General features: G+C 37.0%; 1 protein-coding gene, 1 long non-coding RNA gene and 1 pseudogene across 12 annotated transcripts in view; 1 reads left to right on the top strand and 2 right to left on the bottom strand.

Moving 5' to 3' along the window:
- Positions 1 to 19,787, bottom strand: part of LOC138149102 (uncharacterized) — a 258,992-nt gene that overhangs the window by 115,495 nt on the left and 123,710 nt on the right. Inside the window, exon 2 of the long non-coding RNA XR_011165239.1 lies at positions 19,504 to 19,744. This is a non-coding gene — a long non-coding RNA (uncharacterized lncRNA). The remainder of the gene's footprint in view (positions 1 to 19,503; positions 19,745 to 19,787) is intronic.
- DTNB (dystrobrevin beta) overlaps positions 1 to 19,787 on the top strand; it is a 375,244-nt gene that overhangs the window by 263,174 nt on the left and 92,283 nt on the right. For all 11 annotated transcript variants that reach the window (XM_069071996.1, XM_069072001.1, XM_069071997.1 and 8 more), the window contains 2 exons: positions 18,490 to 18,575; positions 19,553 to 19,666. In XM_069071996.1, coding sequence (XP_068928097.1) covers positions 18,490 to 18,575; positions 19,553 to 19,666 — 200 coding nt within the window. The remainder of the gene's footprint in view (positions 1 to 18,489; positions 18,576 to 19,552; positions 19,667 to 19,787) is intronic.
- On the bottom strand, positions 6,608 to 13,240 carry LOC138149101 (elongation factor 1-delta pseudogene; annotated as a pseudogene).

The raw sequence follows: 19,787 nt of genomic DNA, 5'->3' as shown, positions 1-19,787 counted from the left end.
GTGCTGAGTATCTGAGCCTGGATTTGATCCCCAGGTCATCCCAACACTGGAGCCAGTGCTCTTACTCACTGAGCCACCTGGCCACCCCTCCATGTTTTTTAAATAAACCAGTTCATCATTTCCTATACTGCAGCAATATTCCAAACCAATCACATCCTGAAAGATTGTCTATGAAAGCTTTTCCCCAATTTTCTTCATTCCTTCTATTCTTGGCTGTGTAGATTTTATTTATACAAGAAAATTTTAATTTAAAACAATCAAAAGTGTCCTTTATATACTTCAACAATGCTTTCCCTTATAATATAGTTTAAGGTCTGATACTGTTGAGTCTACTTCCTTTACATCTTTTTTTCCTGGTTTCTTTGAAGTTCCTGACCTTTTGCTTTTCCAAATGAACTTTGTTATTTTTTCTTAACTCACTAAAATAATTTTTTTTAGTAATTTAATTGGGATGACATTGAACAAACAGATTAGGTTGTCATTTTAAAAATTATGTTGGCTTTACGTACCCACAAACAATAAATATTACTTTAGTTATTTATATCTGAGTTTATTTGTATAAAAAGTGTTTCATGTTTGTGTTCATATAGTTCCTGTGTCTGTTTTGACGTGTATATGCTCAGGTTTTTTAAACTAAGTATATTTTAAATGGTCTAAAACCATATTTAATAATATTGGTGAAAGGGTAGTTTCTCTATTTTTCATTTTTGATTAACTCTATTTTAGCTTTAACTTTATCTGAAATATATCATTATCACTGTTTTTTACATAATTAATTCTACTCCTGCCCTTTATTTTATCCTTGTATATATCTCTCATTTTTATAATGTTTCCTAAAAGCAACATATTGTAAAATTCAAATCTTTAATCTGCTATCCTTTTCCATTTTGTAGGTAAATTTGTCTCATTAGCATTCTAAGTTACAATTACTTGTTGTATGTTTTTCTTCTTCCCATTTTTCCTCACTATCCTTCTCACCCTATTTACCCTATCTCTCCTCACTCATCTGCTTTACTTCCACCTGCTACCTTGCCATCCTATTCCTTAATCTACTCACCCATCTAAAAGTATCTCCCTTATCCTTTCCCCCCACCCTAATCTCCTTGGCCTCTTATTTCTTTCTGAATTGGGAAAACTTTTATAAATACATACATACATACATACATACACATGTAACTTCCTTCTTTAACCCATTCCCAATCAGAGGAAGGTTACAGCCCTCCCTCCCCTACTAGCTTCTTCTGGAACAGGTATGCCTTATTTGTATTATATAATTTTTCCTTTTTGTCTCTCCCTACACAATTTTATTTTTTTAGAATCCCCCATTATACTCTGCTCATCCCAAGCCTTTCTTTGAAACTACCCAAATAATGATGACAATCATACGAGTACTGCTAATATTTTCATATATACAAAGTAAACAATTTGACTTTGAGTCCATTGGTCTTTAATGTTCACTTCATATTTCTTCTGAATGTTATATGGCATATTTTCCCATAAGTTCTGCAGTTTTTGTCATAAAAACCTGAGTCTCTTAGTTCATTAAATGTCCTATTTTTTTCATTCAGAATTATACTTAACTTTGCTAGGTAAGTAACCCTTGGTCATAACCCCAGTTCTTTTGCTTTACAGAATATAATTTTTCAAGGCCTACAGTCCTTCAGTATAGTAGCTGCTAGGTCTTGTGTAATTTTTACTGTAGCTCCATGATAGTTAAATTGGGTTTTTTTCTTGTTGCTTCCAATATTTTCTCCCTAACTTGAGAGCTTTGAAACTTAGCTACAATACTCCTGTTAGTTTTCTCCCTTGGATCTCTTTCGGGTGGTGAGTGGTGGATTTTTCTGTTTCTGCTTTGCTGTCCTAGAACTTCAGGGCAATTTTCCTTGGTAATTTCTTGTAATATTGTATCAAGATTCTTTTTTTTTTTAATCAATTTTCAGGTAGTCTATTATTATGTTATTTCTCCTCAATCTGTTCTCCAGATTAGTTGTTGTTTCTCTTCTATTTTTTCATTCCTTTGATTTTGTTTTATCATCTTGGTGTCTTAGAATGTCATTAGCTTCTCTTTGCCTAATTCTAATTTTTGAGGAATTATTTCCTTCCTTAAGTTTTTGATTCTCTGTTTCAAGATGATTGATTTTCTTTTCGTAATTTCCTTGAGTTTCTTGGGTTGATCTTATATTTTTTTCCTAATTTTTCATCAGTCTCTCTTATTTGATTCTTAAAGTCCTTTTTAAGATATTCCAAGAACTCTTTTTGTACTTGGGACTATTTGACATTTCTCATTGAAAAAGATGTGGCTTTTTTAGCTCCATTACCTTCCTCAAGCTGAACCTCTGCCCCTGAGATTCTTTCCTGAGATCTCAGATTGTCTAGGAGGACAACTGCTTTATACCTCATGCTTATTTCTGCTGCTCCGAGGTGATGTTCTGTCTTTTTTTTGTGTGTGTGGAGGGAATTTGGAAAGCCAAAAGTTTTCTGACCTACTCTGCCATCTTCCCAGAATCTTGTCTAACCCTTAAAATTCTAAAAAAAAAAAACCAAACCAAACAGTAATATGCAAATGAATTAATGCACCATAATGCCCTGCCGACATAATTTATCTCATTTATTTCTTTGTTTTCAAACTAGACCTCTCAGTACATTCATTTGAGGGGCAGTCTTCTATCCAGTCCTCCTAATTGGCTGTTTCTCTTCAGCATTTTATCTGTGAAACTTTTTTTTCCATTAGTTTACTTCATACTTTTTCTTTATACAAATAATATTTTTAGGGGCAGCTAGGTGGTGCAGTGAGTAGAGTGCTGGCCCTGGAGTCAGAAGGACCTGAGTTAGGATCCTGCCTCAGACACTTAACACACACATACAAAAAAAAACCTAGCTGTGTGACCTTGGGCAAGTTACTTAACCCCAATTGCCCTCCAAAACTAAATAAATAAATAAATAAGTAAATGAACAAATAATATTTTTAAATTCCCTTTCTGCAACCAAACTGTTCATATACAAAAGGAACAGTATTTTATATGTAAATAAAATTAATGCAACTAACATAAGAAAGGAAAGAGTTAAGTAGGAAAAATATTTGTATCACATATTGCTGATATCTAAGATATACAGGGAATTTACACAGAGGTGATGAGGCCAGCTAGTACCCCCCCCCCCCCCAACAAAAAAAAATTACCTTGTATTTATTTTGCATGTTTTTGGTACATACTTTTATATATATTCATTATCTCTTCTAGTAGATAACAAGCTCCTTGAAATTTCAAGCACAGAACGTTTAATTTTTATCTTGCTATCCACAGTGCTTCTAGCACACAGACAATAATGCCTATTGTTTGATTCTAGACAAGTGATCAAAAGTAATTTAAAGAACAGTTTTCAAAAATAGGATTGAAGACTATCAATGATCATCTAATAGAGTGTTCTAAATCACTGAAGATAAGAAAATAGAAATTAAAATAAGCCTGAAGTTTCACCCTGTACCTCTCAAATTGGCAAAAAAAAAAAAAAAGGTTAAAATTCTATATTAGAGGGCAGAGATAGACATAGTAATACATAATTTTGGGGATGAATTATTGCCACTGTTTTATAAAACAACTGGAATTATGGGAGAAAATCCCAAGGAGGTCAGAGGGGAAAAGAAAGAATACTCTCCCCCCTCATAGACCAAAATATTAACAGCTACACATTTTGTAAAATGGAAGAATGAAGAAATAAAGTGGCCATTTGTCACTTGGGGAATGACTGAGCAAATTGTGATGTTTGCTTGTTATGGAATACTATTATACCATGAGATATGACAAGTATGAGGAGGCCAGGGAAATACTGGAAGACTAATATTAAGTTATGCATTTTGAAATAAGTAAAATAAGAAAGTTAGAAAAATGCTATAGTGTAAATGAAAATAATGCTGAGAAATTGCCAGACTTTGATTAATTATGATCATCAGTTCCAGGTCAGGAGAACAGATGATAAGCCATATTTCTTTCCTCGGATCAGGCATTTGTATAGTACCTTAGCACAGCACTTGGCACAGAGAAGGCACTTAATAAATGCTTGCCCCATCCATCAGAACAGAAATGCAGCTCCAAGGACAGAATATTGTATATACTCTTTTAAAAATTTATTTAGTATATAATTTTCCCCAGTTATATGTAAAAACAATTTTTAAAATTTATTTTTAAAACTTTGAATTCCAAATTCTCTTCCTTCCTCCCTCCTGAACCCCCTTATTGAGAAGGCAAGTTATTCAGTATAGGTTATGCATGTGTAGTCATACAAAACATTTCCATATTAGTCTTGTCATGAAAGAAAACAAAGGACCCCCCCAAAAAAAAACCTCAAGAAAAATAAAGAAAAAAATAAAAAATAGATTTTTCAATCTATATTCAGACACCAGTTCTTTCTCTGGGGCTGGACAGAATTTTTCATCATAGATCCTTCAGACTTGTCTTGAGTCATTGTATTGCTAAGAATAAGTCATTCACGGTTGATTATTTTACAATATTACTATTACTTTGCATACCATACATTTCATTTTGTATCAGTTCATGTAAGTCTTTCAGGGTTTTTCTGAGAACATCCTGCTCATCATTTCTTAGAGCGCAGTAATATTCCATTACAATCACATACTATAATTTGTTCAACCATTCCCCATTTGATGGCATCCCCTCAAATCTCAATTCTTTGCCCCCAGAAAAGAACTGCTACAAATATTTGTGTACATATAGGTCCTTTTACTTTTGGGGGTTTTATCTCATTTGGGATATAGACCTAGTAGTGGTATTGCTGGTTTTATAGCCCTTTGTGCAGAGTTCCAAATGGCCCTGTGGAATGTTTGAATCAGGTCACAACTCCAATAGTGCATTAATGTCTCATTCCACCCCCCCCCCACATCCCCTCCACCATTTGTCATTTTCCTTTTCTGTCCTATCAGCCAATCTAATAGGTATAAGGTAGTACCTCAAAATTCTTGTAATTTACATTTTTCTAATCAGTAATGATCTAGAGCATTTTCTTATATGGCTATAGAAAGCTTTGATCATTTCATCTGAAAACAATTCATATCTTTTGATCATTTATCAATTGGGGAATAACATTTTTTAAATAAATTTGACTCAATTCTCTATATATTTGAGAAATGAGGTCTTTATCAGAGAAATTTGCTTCAAAATTTTTTCACAGTTACTATTGTTAATTATATTTCCCTGCATGCTACCCCCCTCTGATTATTTTATTTTCTCTCTCACCCTGTCCCCCCTCAAAAGTATTTTCCTTCTGACTATCCCCTCTACCCCCAATCTCCCCTCCCTTCTATCATTTTACCCCCTTCTTTTATCCCCTTCTACTACTTTCCTGTAGGGTAAGATATATTTGTATACCCAATTAAGTGTGTATGTTATTCCCTCTTTGAGCCAATTCTGATGAGAGTAAGGTTCACTCACTCCCCCCTCACCCACATCTTCCCCTTCATGGTCAAAGCTTTTTCTTGAATCTTTTCTGTCAGATAATTTACCCCATTCTACCTCTCTCTTTCCTTTTCTCCTAATGTGTTCCTCTCTCACCCCTTTATTTTATTTTTTAGATACCATCCCTTCATAGTCAGCTTACACCTGTGCCCCATCTATATGTACTCCTTCTAACTGCCCTACTAATGAAAAGTTATGAGTTACAAGTATCATCATCCCATGTAGGAAATTTTAGTCTTAGTCCCTTATGATTTCCCTTTCTTGTTTACCTTTTTTATGCTTCTCTTGAGTCTTATATTTGAAAGTCAGATTTTCTATTCAGCTCTGGTCTTTTCATCAAGAATGTTTGAAAGTCTTCTATGTCATTTAATCTCCATTCCCCCTGAATGATTATACTCAGTTTTTCTGGATAGGTGATTCTTCATTGTAAACCTAGGTCCTTTGCATTCCAGAATATTATATTTGAAACACTCTGATCCTTTAATATAGCAGCTACTAAATTTTGTGTTATACTGACTGTGGCTCCACTTGAATTGTTTCTTTCTCATTGCTTGCAATATTTTCTCCTTAACCTTTTTGGAGATCTGGAATTTAGCTATAATATTCCTGATAGTTTTCATTTTGGGATCTCTTTCAGGAGGTGATTGGTGGATTCTTTCAATTTCTATTTTCCTGATTCTAGAACATCAGGGCAGTTTTTCATGATAATTTCTTTAAAGATGCTGTCTAGGCTCTTTATTTGATCATGGCTTTCAGATAGTTCAATAATTTTTAAATTCTCTCTCCTGTATCTAGCTTCTATGTCAGTTTTTCCAATGAGTTCACATTATCTTCTGGGTTTTTTTATTCTTTTGGTTTTGTTTCTTGATTTCTCATAAAGTCATTAATTTCCATTTGTTCAGTTCTAATTTTTAAAGAATTATTTTCTTCAAAGAGCCTTTGTACTTCCTTTTCCATTTGGCCAATTCTACTTTTTAAGGAGTTTTTTTTTTCTTCAGTGAATTTTTATGCATTTTTTTCCATTTGGTCAGCTCTACTTTTTAAGATATTCTTCTCTTTGTTGTTTTTTGTACTTTTTTTTTTTTTACCATTTAGTCTATTCTGTTATTTTTTAAGGTGTTATTTTCTTTAGTATTTTTTGTGTCTCCTTTACCAAGCTGTTGACTTGCTTTTCTTGCATCACTCTCCTTTTTCTTCCCATTTTTTCTCTACTTTTCTTGTTTTTTAAAATCCTTTTTGGGATCTTCCATGGTCTGAGATCAATTCATATTTTTCTTGGAGGTTTTGGATGTAGGAGCTTTGACATTGTTTTCTTCTGAGTGTGTGTTTTGATCTTCATTGTCAACATAGTAACTTTCTATGGTCAGAATTTTTTCAGTCATTTACTAATCTTTCTACCCTACTTCCATATTTTTAACTCTTTGCTAAAGTGGGACTCTGCTTCCAGGGTAGAGGGCACCCTGGCCCAAGCTTCAGGGGTTTTGTGTAGCTGTTTTCAGAGATACTTCTAGGGATTTGTAAGTTTTCAGTTCTTCCAAGGAGGTATAAATCCAAGGAGAAGTGTGTTTACTACTCTTCTGGCCCATACTCTGGTTTATGAGTGACTATAAGTGCTCTTTTTCTGCCCTGGAACTATGCTGAGGGTCTCTACACCACTGTGGCTACAAGTTCTGGTGTACTAGTGGTTCCTCCTCACCCTGAAACTGCCACCTAGGTCTGTGACCCAGATCTGAGTATGGGCAAAGCAACAGAGTTCTGCTCCCTGATAGCCAAGAGATCTCTGTAATCTCCTGACCAGTGTTTGATCCCTTTACCATCTATGGGCTGAGAGCTCTCAAAGCAGCTGCTGCTCCTGATTCCGTGACTCCAAAGGGCTTGCTCATGATTTGCTGAGGTCTGAGCTGATGTGGCCTGTGCTAAACTGTGCTCTACTCTCACCCAGGTGGGACAGATCTTTCCTACTGACCTTCTAAGTTGTCTTTGGCTGGAAAATTATTTCACCATGTCATTTTTCTGCATTCTGTCACTCTAGGAATTTTTTGGGGGGGGGCATTATTTAAAGGTGTTCGGAGAGGTTTGGGGGAGAGCTCAGACAAGTTTCTGTTTTTTCTCTGCCATTTTGTCCTGTAAATGCTCTTAAAATGTAGTCATTATATAAAATAGTTATGTTTAATAGATTTTCTTTATTATGAGGGAGGGTTCAGTGGAGGAATCATATGGGGAAATGACTTATCTAAAAACAAAAGAAAAAAGTTTCCTGGTGATGTGTACTAGCAAATCTTTTTTTTCCCCTTTGGCCATTTTTCTACATTTATTCACTTTTAAGGCTCCATACCCTATGGCCTTTGACCTGGTCCAGTAATGCTGGGCCCTGATGGAGTGGAGAATCCTGGTGTGGCTCAGAGGACTAGCCACAAGAGATGCCATATGCTACCATCCCAAATCCAGCTGAAGCATCTCTCGAGGGCCCTATTCTCCCCCCATGAGAGGGAAGGTCAGGGCCCTGCCCTATCTTCCTCAGAGGTTGCCCTTCCCACCTCTCCCTCCCTAGAGACCCCAGTTCAGAACAAGCCCAAGCACCTCAAATCTAGCCTTTAATTTGGTTACAGATTCACACATGTTCAGGGGCCTTTTAGATCTTGTTGAAAACAGCGATGTCAACACTGCACATGATCTCCAAACTTGGTGATCTCCTCCAGGATGTCTGTGCCCACCTGTCATCCTCTACCACACACTGGATCTACAGCTTCCAAATGCCACACCCCGTAGGCACCAGCTTGGACCCTCCCCAGACCAGTCCATCCAGCTGTGTGGAATGGACACACTCCTCCAACTTTGTCATGTCTGTTTCATCATCCCAAGGCTTGACATCTAGGAAGATGGAAGATTTTGCACTCAGCTCCGGCTTCTTGGCTTTCTTCTTTGCGTACTCATGAAGCCATTCTTCCCTAAGTTGGGCTGCTTCCTTGTCTTCTTCCTCATCATTGCTACCAAACAAGTCAAAATCATCATCATCATCATCATCATCATCACCATCCTCTCCTGGGGTGGCCATCTTCTTAGTGGGTGATGTGGTGGTTAGCTCTGCCTTTGGCATACAGGATACATGATGAGTCTGAGAAGCCAGAGCGCAGTGGGAAGGGGAGCATTTCTCCAGGGTACACAGCCAGATTTCAAGCTTGGAGATCGTGAGCAGTAGGTTCTGAATCACACTCCAAAGATTCTGGTTCTCTGCGTCTAGATTGGAAATTCCAGTGACCAGCTCACTATGGTCCCCATGGGGACCACTGGAAGAGCTGGTGTTTGTGCTCTGTTGGGAAGAGAAGGGCATGGGACCGTTCATCTGCTCATAGAACTTTCTCTCTACATCATCTTGAATTTGTCAAAACAGATCTTCTCATGCACCAAGAATCTGGTTGCCATCTTCACTCCATGAGAAGGGAGGACAGCAGTAAAAAGTTAGTCCCAAAGCCAATCCGCTGGGAAGTGGCAGGGAAAGGGAGACCAGGGTGACAGTGCACCTGTACTGGAAATCTTGAGATACCTTGTCAGTGAAAAATCAAAGTTGGAGGTGATCTAAAGGTCAATGGGGAGATATTGTGGGCACAAGTTGAGTATACAGAACATATTCCCAGTGATGACCCACATGCAAGAAGTGGAATTCAGGATATCATCAAAAATTCTGTGTCCAGAAAAGGAAATGGCCTAGTCATCTAGCAAGAATAGGAGATAGATGGACAGCCTGAGTGCTGCATTGGTGCCAACAAAATATAAGAAGATCTAGAGAAGGTCTTTAACACATTAGGTTGATGCTCTGTGGAGGATCTGTGGTAGGGCATTGTGAATATCACACAGGATAATGTTGGAGTGGGTTACAGTTTATACTGATAGAGTAACCACATTGTTGATCTCACAGGTCTGTTGAAATTTTATAGAAGAATCATTCTTTCATAATTAGGATAATTCAAGAAGCCAGTAAATATAAATACATAACATGAGACCACATGAAAGGAGTTGGGTGTTCTTAAACTTACCCATAACCTCAACACAATATTGAATTTCCAAGCATAGCATTTGTCACTAGGGAAAGGTTTCACATGACAGTGTATCATGAAAACTAGCAGTGTAATTTTACCAAATGTATCTTCTCTAAATATGATGAGACTAGCATCTTTAGAGATCTTAAATTTTCTTCCCTAGAGAACTAGGAGCTTACTTTAGTAGGATATCCAAAAGGTAACATTGGAAAATAACAAGCATAACGTTTTATTTCTCTCCATTGCTTATTGAAAGAAGACTCATATACCTAGAGTTATCCCAATACTTGCTATTTATTAGATTATCAGAAACGGAGTCCCCATGGAATAGTACTTTTGCCTAAAAAAGACGTGCCATTTTGTAGCTCAGGCTCTGTCTGTACCATATTTGTAGGCTTACTCTGAGACACCTAGAGTATAGGTTCCAAATGGCTTTTCTCAAGGGAGGCTCTGTTATAGACTGGACTTGAAGTCTTCATGAAAAATCCAGGGTGATGCTAAAGGGCCTTTTATGATAGGAATGTTGGTTCCAAAAGTTGATTCATTTTGGGAATTAGAGGGAGAATTTTAAAGAGGTTTTCATTTACTTGAAGACTCTTGGGTTCTTCTCCAACTGAATCAAAAATCAATTGCAGAACCTGAGGAACAGTGTACTTATATAGTACATAACATCCAGACTGGTCCTGGTATAGAATTCTTCCCCTGCCATTGATTGATCTTATGTCAGAGTTCATCCCCAGGGTTTAATCCAATGTAGATCTTATGACCCCAAAGGAACTCGTGGAACTTGAAAGTCAATCTGAATTTTATAGCTTATGGGTCATAAAATTCTGAATGGCAAAAATGCTATGGGAGGAATGCAAAATTTTGTAGAACCCCATAAACCACTAAACCTTACTCCATTGCTTTATCAGAGTGTGGCAGTAAGTAGGTTCTTGAAGGTTGTACCAGCAATATGTGAACAATGCTGGATGCTTTGAGGATGGTCACAATAACTGACTGTGTCTACTCTTCAAGTTACAGCCTTGCTGAATATGGAGAAATTCATCTCTAGTAGGCTGTCCACATGGTGATAATTCTTTATCCCAGGCAACCCATCAAAACAACAATACATACCAATTGGCCCCCAGTGCTATGTGATACATTATTAGTAGTAGAGTATTAGCAAAAGGGGGAGAGAGTTCTGAGAATCCCACTGTTTTTAGACAATCTGTAAAAGTTAAACTTACTTGTGGTGTTCTAAATGTGACATATCTGTCCAATTACCAATAAATAGGCCTGATATTGGAGGAAGTTAATTATATAAAACTTGACACTCATTACAAATGAAACTAGAAGGTGAAAGAAAGCTGTGGCTCAGTAACAAAATGGATCACAGAATCTCATTTCAGAAGCAAACAAAGGAGTTGGCCCAGCCAATTTTTATCATACCTCAAAAGGCAACAAGAATCATTTCATTGGACATTTGATCAACATATCACAGTGCTCATAAGAATCTATATATTTTTTAAAAGATCGTCATACAAATAATCACATAGCTTATGCACCCAACTTCTCACAGGGAATACAGAAGTAGAGAAATTATGCAAGTAGTACAATAAAACTTTCCAAAGAAATCAGTATATACTTTGATATTCAGTAACTTGAGAGCAAAGGTAGGCATAGGTGAGAACAGCAAATTATATGTTGGAAAATACAGTTCTCAAATAAAGAATGACAGAGACCAAAGACTAAGAGATTATGCAGAAGCCTCACAGCTATACTTCATGAAAGCTTTCTCCAGGGATAAAATTGGGAAGCATAGGATGTGTTGAACTAAAAAAAAATTTTAAATTGATCATATTTAACAGACATAAAACAATTCATTAGTGATGTAGGAGTCACTCCTGAATAAGTTATCTGCATGCAGTCAGACCACCATGTGTTAGAGCTTAGAGCAAAGATAACAATTAATACAAAACTAGAAAAATAAAAAGTGAGAAAAGATAACATGCAATTAAAATAATTCTCCTTGAAACAATTTTTGATGCTGAAAGTGGAAAATGAATGGAGGGAAGGATAGAAACATTGACTATAATTTTATATAGAAGTTTCATAGATTTAAATCAATTAGAGAATTACACAGGGTGGATAGGCTTGTATGGACTGAAATACATGTCATTAAAGGGATTTGATTGAGATTGATGAGATTACAAATGCATTAGAGTATTTTAGTATAAACTTCATATCCAATTAATGGATCAATAGCATCATCTTTAATTATGAAGGAAACCTTTATTATATTGAATTTGTCCTAGTCTCAACTCTGCCACTAATTAGTTGTGTGTCCTTGAATAAATTACTTAACCACTCTAAATTTCGTTTGTCACTTGCAAAAACTAGGGAGTTGGATTAGAGGTTGCTTTTACCCTGATATTGTTTGATTTTATGAATTAATCACACCTTTGTTCCTGGAATGACCTAAAAATTTGTAGGAATAAGAAACTAACAATTTTAAAAATCAGAATTATGGAATTTTGACTGAATTGCATTTAGCATTCTAAATGTAAAACTCCTGAATCAAAACAAATTCCTCTCCCCAAAGTTACCAATTATTTCTAAACTGCCAAGTCTGATTTGTCTTTTATCAACTCACATTCTTCTTCAACCCTCGTTAGCATTTAACACTGTTGACCAACTCTTTCTTCTGTGGGTTCACACACCACTGCTCTTATTTCTCCTACTTATCTGGATACTCCTCATTTTCCTTTCATAAATCATCTTCCACATTCTCCTAACTGTGAGTGTCTCCCAACCCTCTTCTTCTACATATTCTCTTCATGACTTCATAAGGTTGTGAGGCTTTATTAGTCAACTCTGTTCTGATGACTCTTAGTTCTTTATGTCTAGCCCTAATTTTCTACCTGATTTCCAGTCCTGCATCACCAACTGCCTTTTATACATTTCAAATGATGCTTTGTAGACATCTCAAACTCAACATATCTAAAATAGAGTTCATGTTTCTCCCAAAACCCACCCCCTATTATGAACTTTGCTTTTCCTTTTGAAGACACCACCACTCTTCCATTTGATGAGCCAACCCCAATTTCTCATTCTCATTTACTCCACATATCCAATTTATTGCTAAATCTTTTCATTTATACTTTGACATCTCATGTATATCCCCCTTCTCTCCACTCACATAGTCAATATTCTCATAATTCATATGTTCCCAGAATGGGCAATAGCACTCCCTTGGGGGCACTACAATTATGGGTGGGGTCAATAGTAGCCTTAGGTACAATTGGAAGGTGTTGAATAAAAATAAGGTGGCAATGGAAGCATAAGAAAAGGGGAGAAGAAAATTTTGAAAAACCATTCCCACATGTCATCTGTTGTGTAACAGAGTTAAAGTCATAGGGATTACATTGTTTTCCAAATAAACATACAAAATGTAAGTCATAACCAATCCATGGTTAAGTCTACCAATAGGTCTTAACAAGCAAGTGTTGGCAATTGAGTGTGTCTCACATTGTTGGGAAGTACAGCATGCATCAGCAGGAATATGTGTGTAATGATTTGTTTACAACATGATACTATACAGTTACATGACAATATTACACCATCAGAATTTCAGTGCAGGAAAAAAACCACAGCTTTACAAAAAAAATTTGTTTAAGATGCTTCATTTAAAAAAAAGTATGTTACATTTTTAAAAAGATGATACAAATTTTAAAAAGTTAAAAGGTTAAAGAAAGTAGATTTCCAGGGGGAGGATGAGTAATTTTTTTGAAAAATGGGTGGTAGGCCAAATAAGTTTGGGAATCTTTCTTCATAATTGGTCTCCCTGCTTCATTCCCTTTCCCCTTCCCCTTCCCCATCCATCTTCCACATAGCTATCAAAGTGATTTTCCTGAAGCTTAAGTTTGACCATGCCACACCCTTACTCAGTCAACTCTGATAGCTCTCTATTATCTTTAAGATAATAGATGAGATAGATCAGATACAAAATCCTCTGACATTTAAAGCTTTTCATTACCTTGCCCCGATTGGCCTTTCCAGCCTTGTTACACATTACTTCCCTGCACACATACCATGTTCCTCATACATGTCATCTCCATGCCTTGGCATTGGTTGTTCTCCATGCCAGAAATGTACTCCTTCTTTACCTCCACCTCTTAGGATCCTTGGTTTCCTTTAAGGCTCATTTCAAATGACACCTTCTATATGAGCCTTTCATGTTTTCCCAGTCCTCTCCTTGTTATTAATGACCTCTCAAAAATTCTTTTATTTCTATATACCTACACATTGTCTTCCTTTGCTAGACTGTAAGTTGCTCCAGGGCAGGGACTACTTCCATTGGTTTTTGTTTCCCCAACAAGTACAAGGTCCTGCACATAGGATGTGCTTAATAAAGGCTTGTTTATTAATTTGCTAAGATATAGTCATAAATAACCAACTTGGCTTTATTTTATTCCATTTTCTTTTCCCTATTTATTTTGGAACACTAAATGTAATTCTGTTTTAATTCAACAGACATTTATTGAACATCCTCTCTTTGCAAGGCATCATTCATTTAAAGAGGTATCCATTAAATTCTCTAACTCTAGACTAGAAAAAAAATTCCTATCTCAGTCATGAAATGTCTCCTTGATACAAAGAGGAAAATGATCTCGAGCCAACAGGAAAATATACAGAGCAAAATACATATATTAACTTCAGGATTGAAAATGAACATAACCCTCCAGTTTGTTCTTTAGTGAAGTCTTACTCTGATGTCTCATTGTGCTATAGAAATGACCCTGGGTTCTCAAAGGCTGTGCCAATGGAGCACAAGCTCTGTATGAGGCCAGAAAAGCTTCTGGCACAGTTTTGTTGTTGGATTCTGTCTGAGTGCATCTGAGGACCCAGATAACTAAGCACAGAAAGGCTCATCGACTACTTGCTGACCACACAATGATGGATTCTTTTGTCATGGCAATCAGTGAAATAAAAATATATAAATACAATTTTGAGCAGCTTTCAGCCACTTCTGCATAGTACAGAAGGGAAACAATAGGTCCTGAGACTAAAGAGTTTTTAGACTCTCCGTAAACATTATATTCATACTATAAATATGAGATATCTTGGTCTCATGACAAGGGTGAGTGAATACACTTTTAGAGAAATTGAACCATACCTGTGTTTACATTCACAACACAAATACAATAGCGATTGAGATGATTCTGAAGATCACCTGTCAGGATAAGATACCAGACATTGAGGTCCTTTCTCAAACTAAACTAAACAAGTATTCAAACTCTACTGCAGAAAGTGTAACTCCAATGGGTTGAACATGTTCGAATACTGAATGTATACTTGGCAAAAAAGACTGTTTTATGGAGAACTTGCCCAGGACAAGTGCTCACAAAAAAATGATACAAGGACACTCTCAAGGTCTGAAGAACTTTGGAATTGATTTGTGACATGGAAGATACTGGCACAGAACCACCCAGATGGTGTGCCCTCAGAGAAGGTGCTATACTCTGTGAGCAAAGCAGAATTGAAGTAGCTCAAAAGAAACACATGATGTGCAAGTTTAGAGAATCCACCCCGAATATTCATATGGTCTATTTGTGCCTGACCTGTGGTAGAGCATTCTGAGCTCATACTGGTCTGATCAGTCACAGTAGGGCACACCTATAACTTGACTAACATAGTGATGTCATTTTGGTCTTCAAGAATGAAGGACAACAACCAACAAATAAAATAAGACACAGAGAAGTTGAAATTGAGTGAAAGGATAATTCACAAGCTCTTCTTGAAGAGGTGAATAAAGAGAGTTTTAAGAGTTTTGCTATATTCACAGACTCATCAAGAAACATCATTTCATAGAATATTTGATTATCTTGCCTTGCAGTATTCATAATAAGCATAGGCAAGAGAAATTTCCTTCCACCATTCTGAAAGCACTAATAAAACGGAAGGACAACAAACAGACATTCCTTTAACAATCTGTCACCATATATGACATTTGAACTATCACATTTAGACACATTATTAAATGAAGAGGAAACATAAATGGTGCTTTAGAAAACTAAGCCAAGAAGAGTTGGTTGGGCCTGACCAAATATGCATAGAGCATAATTTTTGGAGCACAATTTTAAAAGCACTCAGGATTTAATTTTTAAGATGTATCTAAGAACGAAAGCTTCTCCAAAATGGAAAAGATCACAAGTTGTAGTATTATTTTTAAGGAGAAAAAAAGAAGACAGCAGCAGCTAATAAGCTCAAATATCTATTTTCTCATTTTTTTTTGTTATTGGGTCTTTTAGTCATGTCCAACTCTCTGCGACTCCACAGACTACAGTGTGCCATTACTATCCATGGGGTTTTCTTGGCAAAGATATTGGAGTAGTTGGTCATTTCCTTCTTATCTTTATAAGATCTCATAATCATCTGTGCATATATCAAAGACATGCTTAATGAAAATGCCAGAAGGGAGCAAGCAAATATTCCCAGTTGATTTTCTACAACAGACCATATCTCCATTTGATCAAAAATTGTAGGGGAGAGATAAGATTCCATTTTTATTACCCATTGCAAAAAAACATTTGACTCAGAGCAAAATGCAGTCTTAAGGGTTCCTTCAAAATACAGCTATGCCTATGTTACTATCATATAAGAGATCCTTTTTAGCTGCAACCACAGAGGAAAATTTACTCCAGGATCTTCTAATTATTAGTATCAACTGAAGAATAAGAGAGGCATGCTCACCAAAGGTATTCGCCAGTGTCTCCTACACAAAGAGCAAGTGGAAGAGATTTTCCCTTTACAGATGACATTTAACCGATTGCATTGAAATGTGGAACACTTAGAAGGCTTCTTCAATGGGAAGGTGTTAGCAATTCACACAAGGGGGGGAAACATGAATAAGGAATATAGAATGATACAGCATGCAGGTGTGAATGCATTCTGGGCTACAATATGCAGTCACAGTTGGATTGCATATATGCAGCACTGATGATGAATCATTTCTCTGCCTTTCAGCAGAGATCCTAAGTGCAAAATGAGGCATATGTTTACAGATGTCACTGACGTATTAATTTGTCTTACCTGACTGTATTTATTTATTACAAGGGAAGATTTTGTTAGGGGTAGGAGGACACATGGATCTTGGATGAAAGGCCTTAGAGGAAGGAAGATGCGGTTTAAATTCTGCCTGTGACACATTATGCCCATGTGATCCTTAGTTTATCCTCCCAGTAGAGCAGGTGCTAAGCTATGTTTGTAGATGTGGTTAACATATTCCAATGAAATCACAGCAGAATATGGTATGTACTTTATAAATGCTTCTAGAATTGACTTAACCTCTCACTTCTCTAAGTAATTTTCTAAGACTAAGTTGTAAAATGATTATATCAGTAAAGGAATTTGCCAGAAAATGAAATCACATGGATACCCTCCCCCCCAAAAAAGAGAGGTCCCAGCACTTACATATTAACTTTATAATAATTAATGCTGTTGTAGCAGCAGAGAGTATTAATAAGTTGGCACATTACTTCTGATGAAGTTCAGAGAGGAGTTGGCTCTTGAAATATCTTTAAAGTTATACAAATACTCATCAGTAGGAAGCAGTTGGAACAAGAAAGAGAGCCACTGTCTACCAAGAAGGATCACTTATGAGAGAAGGTAGATTGGTATAGAGCCTTCCATTAGAAGCCCTTGTACAGGGCAAGAAACAGAAAGGCATCTCCCTCATCAGAGAGAGCAGCAGAGTAGCAATCACAGACCTATCAACAGGGAGGTGACCAGATACCAGAAGTGGAGGCACAGAGCTAGATGGATTGGGTTCCCTGGTGGAAAAGTCTATGCATCCCCTTTCCCCCCATCCTGCCCCCAGAAGAAAGATCTGAGGCTTGGAAGAGGTGCTGTACCTTCATTGATACTATATGGCCAATGAACTAAGTCAACCAACCCCTGGGAAAAGTGGGACTACTAGAGCATAGATTCTTAACCTTTTTGGTGTCATGGACCCCTTTGGCACAATCTGGTGGTGCCTGTGGACCCTTTCTTAGTCAATAAATGATCAGTAAACATTAAGTGCCTACTATGTGCAAGGAGCTACTAGGTTCTGGGGACATAAATAAGAACAAGAAAGACTGCCCCTGCCCTTAAGAATCTTATAATCCAATGGAATGATAAAACACAAAAGGAAGCTGAAGGAGATAGAGGTGGGACCCAAGGGAGTACTGGGTATAATGTTCTTGGAGTCAAAAAAAGAAGAGCATTTGATGGGAAATGAAGTTGCCTGGAAAACTCTGGGCCCTTTACAAAGGAGAGGCAGTTAAGAAGATACATTGTTTTGTTTCTTAGAAAAATGCCTCAAAATACATAGGAATACAAGGGAAACCAATTATATTGAAATAATTATCAAGATATGTATTTTTTAAAAGTTAATGGACCACAGTTTAAGAACCCCATATAAAAACATTTTTCTTCACTATCCCGGGCTGAGTATATGCCTGTTGGATTTGCTTATTAAATAAAACCTATGCTATATTCAATGTTTTATTAACTGATGTATTTGAATGGAAATTGTGGGACCTTTTTCTTTTGGGAAGGAAAAGCTAGACATAAGCTACATTCTGATATTCCCAGGAAAAATCTTGAGTGGGGACATAAGCCATAAAGTTGTTCAGAAACCTTTATAATTGGGCCTAATCTGTGTGAATCCAGAACACATACAACAATCCTGTGACCTACCAACTATAGGTACTATTATCTATCTCTACTTTACCTTTCAGAAAATATATATTACAAGAGGTTAAGTGGCTTATGTGGGGTTCTTCAGCAGTTAAATGTTAGGCACAGGATTCAGACTCGGGTCTTGCCATCCTCTTTACCATGGACCTCTCAATCTACACAAAACAGAAAGGACTGAAAATCCATTAGAGGGAAATATGGGATTCTGAATCATTTTTAGTGGCCCATTTCACAGTCCTCTGCTCCCTTCTTCATTCCAGACCCGCCCCCCAACTGACCTCAGCTTTAACTTTGATGCTAACAAACAGCAAAGGCAACTCATCGCAGAACTGGAAAACAAAAACAGGTAATTCTATTCACTGCAAACAAGCAGCTACTTTGTAGATTGTACGATGATAGGTGTTCAGCCTGGCCTACAGGGCAGCAAACTCTCATCACTCAGGAAGGAAGCACCCTTTAGAGTGCTGCTTTCTCAGTGCATTAGGAGGGCCCTAAACTTTCATTTGAAAAATAGTTGTTAACTTATGTTTCTTTTTCAAGAAGTTTACTCTCTATGAATAGATATCTTTCTGCCCAGGTGATCATCACTTCCCCAGTGCCATCCAGCACAGCTTTTAGTTACTCCTCTCAGAATTTCCTACTCTTGCCTTTTGTTCTCTGTTTTATCCATCCTATTTCTTATGTGTTGGTTGAGGTGGCCCAACCACCAACATTACATATAACCAGCTGTTTACCAAGAGGAAACTCAAGGATCGTAAGTAAAACAAATCAAGATCTAGTTAAAATATCGACAGAACAGAGAACGTATTGCCCTCCTTAGAGAAAGGAACCAGGACACAGGTTTAGGGCTTTTGAGGGTGAGAATGAATCTGACGGAGAAAATGGATCAGAGCAGTCAGAAACAGAGCATGACTAAGGACTATATACTCCTAGAAGATGAGTGGCATAAGGGTTTCTCCTAAATGCTCATTACAAAACCATAAAGAATTCTCTTTATTCAGGGAAGAAAAGGTTAACATTTCCTAGTTGCCTTTTTTCTAAACTTTAAAATCCCGAGCAATAGTACTTCTCTTAACCTTAGCTATTGTCATAGTTTTTTCTTCAAGAAAATGTTAAATTGTATTTGGAAGATATTTGTTTCATATTGGAACATTCCACACCAGGAAGAGTGCTGGGGTAGGGGACCAATGCTCAGATAGGGTGCTTTGGTAGACAGCATTTCTGGAAAACTTTAAATGAAGGAAAATAAAGTTATGGAGTCTAGAAAATGTTACCTCTTGAATAGCTGTGATTATGCTGATTCACATTCTCCTTTCTTTCCAGAGAAATCCTTCAGGAGATTCAGCGCCTCCGCTTAGAGCATGAGCAAGCTTCTCAACCAACCCCTGAGAAGGCTCAGCAGAACCCCACGCTCTTGGCAGAGCTCCGGCTGCTTAGGTAAAAAGCAAGTCTCCTCCATCCCTTATTGTGGCCAGACTTGCTTTCCAAACGACTTTAGGTGGGGACGGTTAGCTCCTGGGAGACAGAAACAATAGGACAAACCCTCAGTGCCTATTAG

This window comes from Petaurus breviceps, unplaced genomic scaffold, assembly GCF_028583685.1.
Source record: "Petaurus breviceps papuanus isolate PSGF00001 unplaced genomic scaffold, PetGlider_PUasm1.0 90845, whole genome shotgun sequence".
NCBI lineage: Eukaryota > Metazoa > Chordata > Mammalia > Diprotodontia > Petauridae > Petaurus > Petaurus breviceps.
This window is presented reverse-complemented; position numbering and strand designations above follow the sequence as displayed.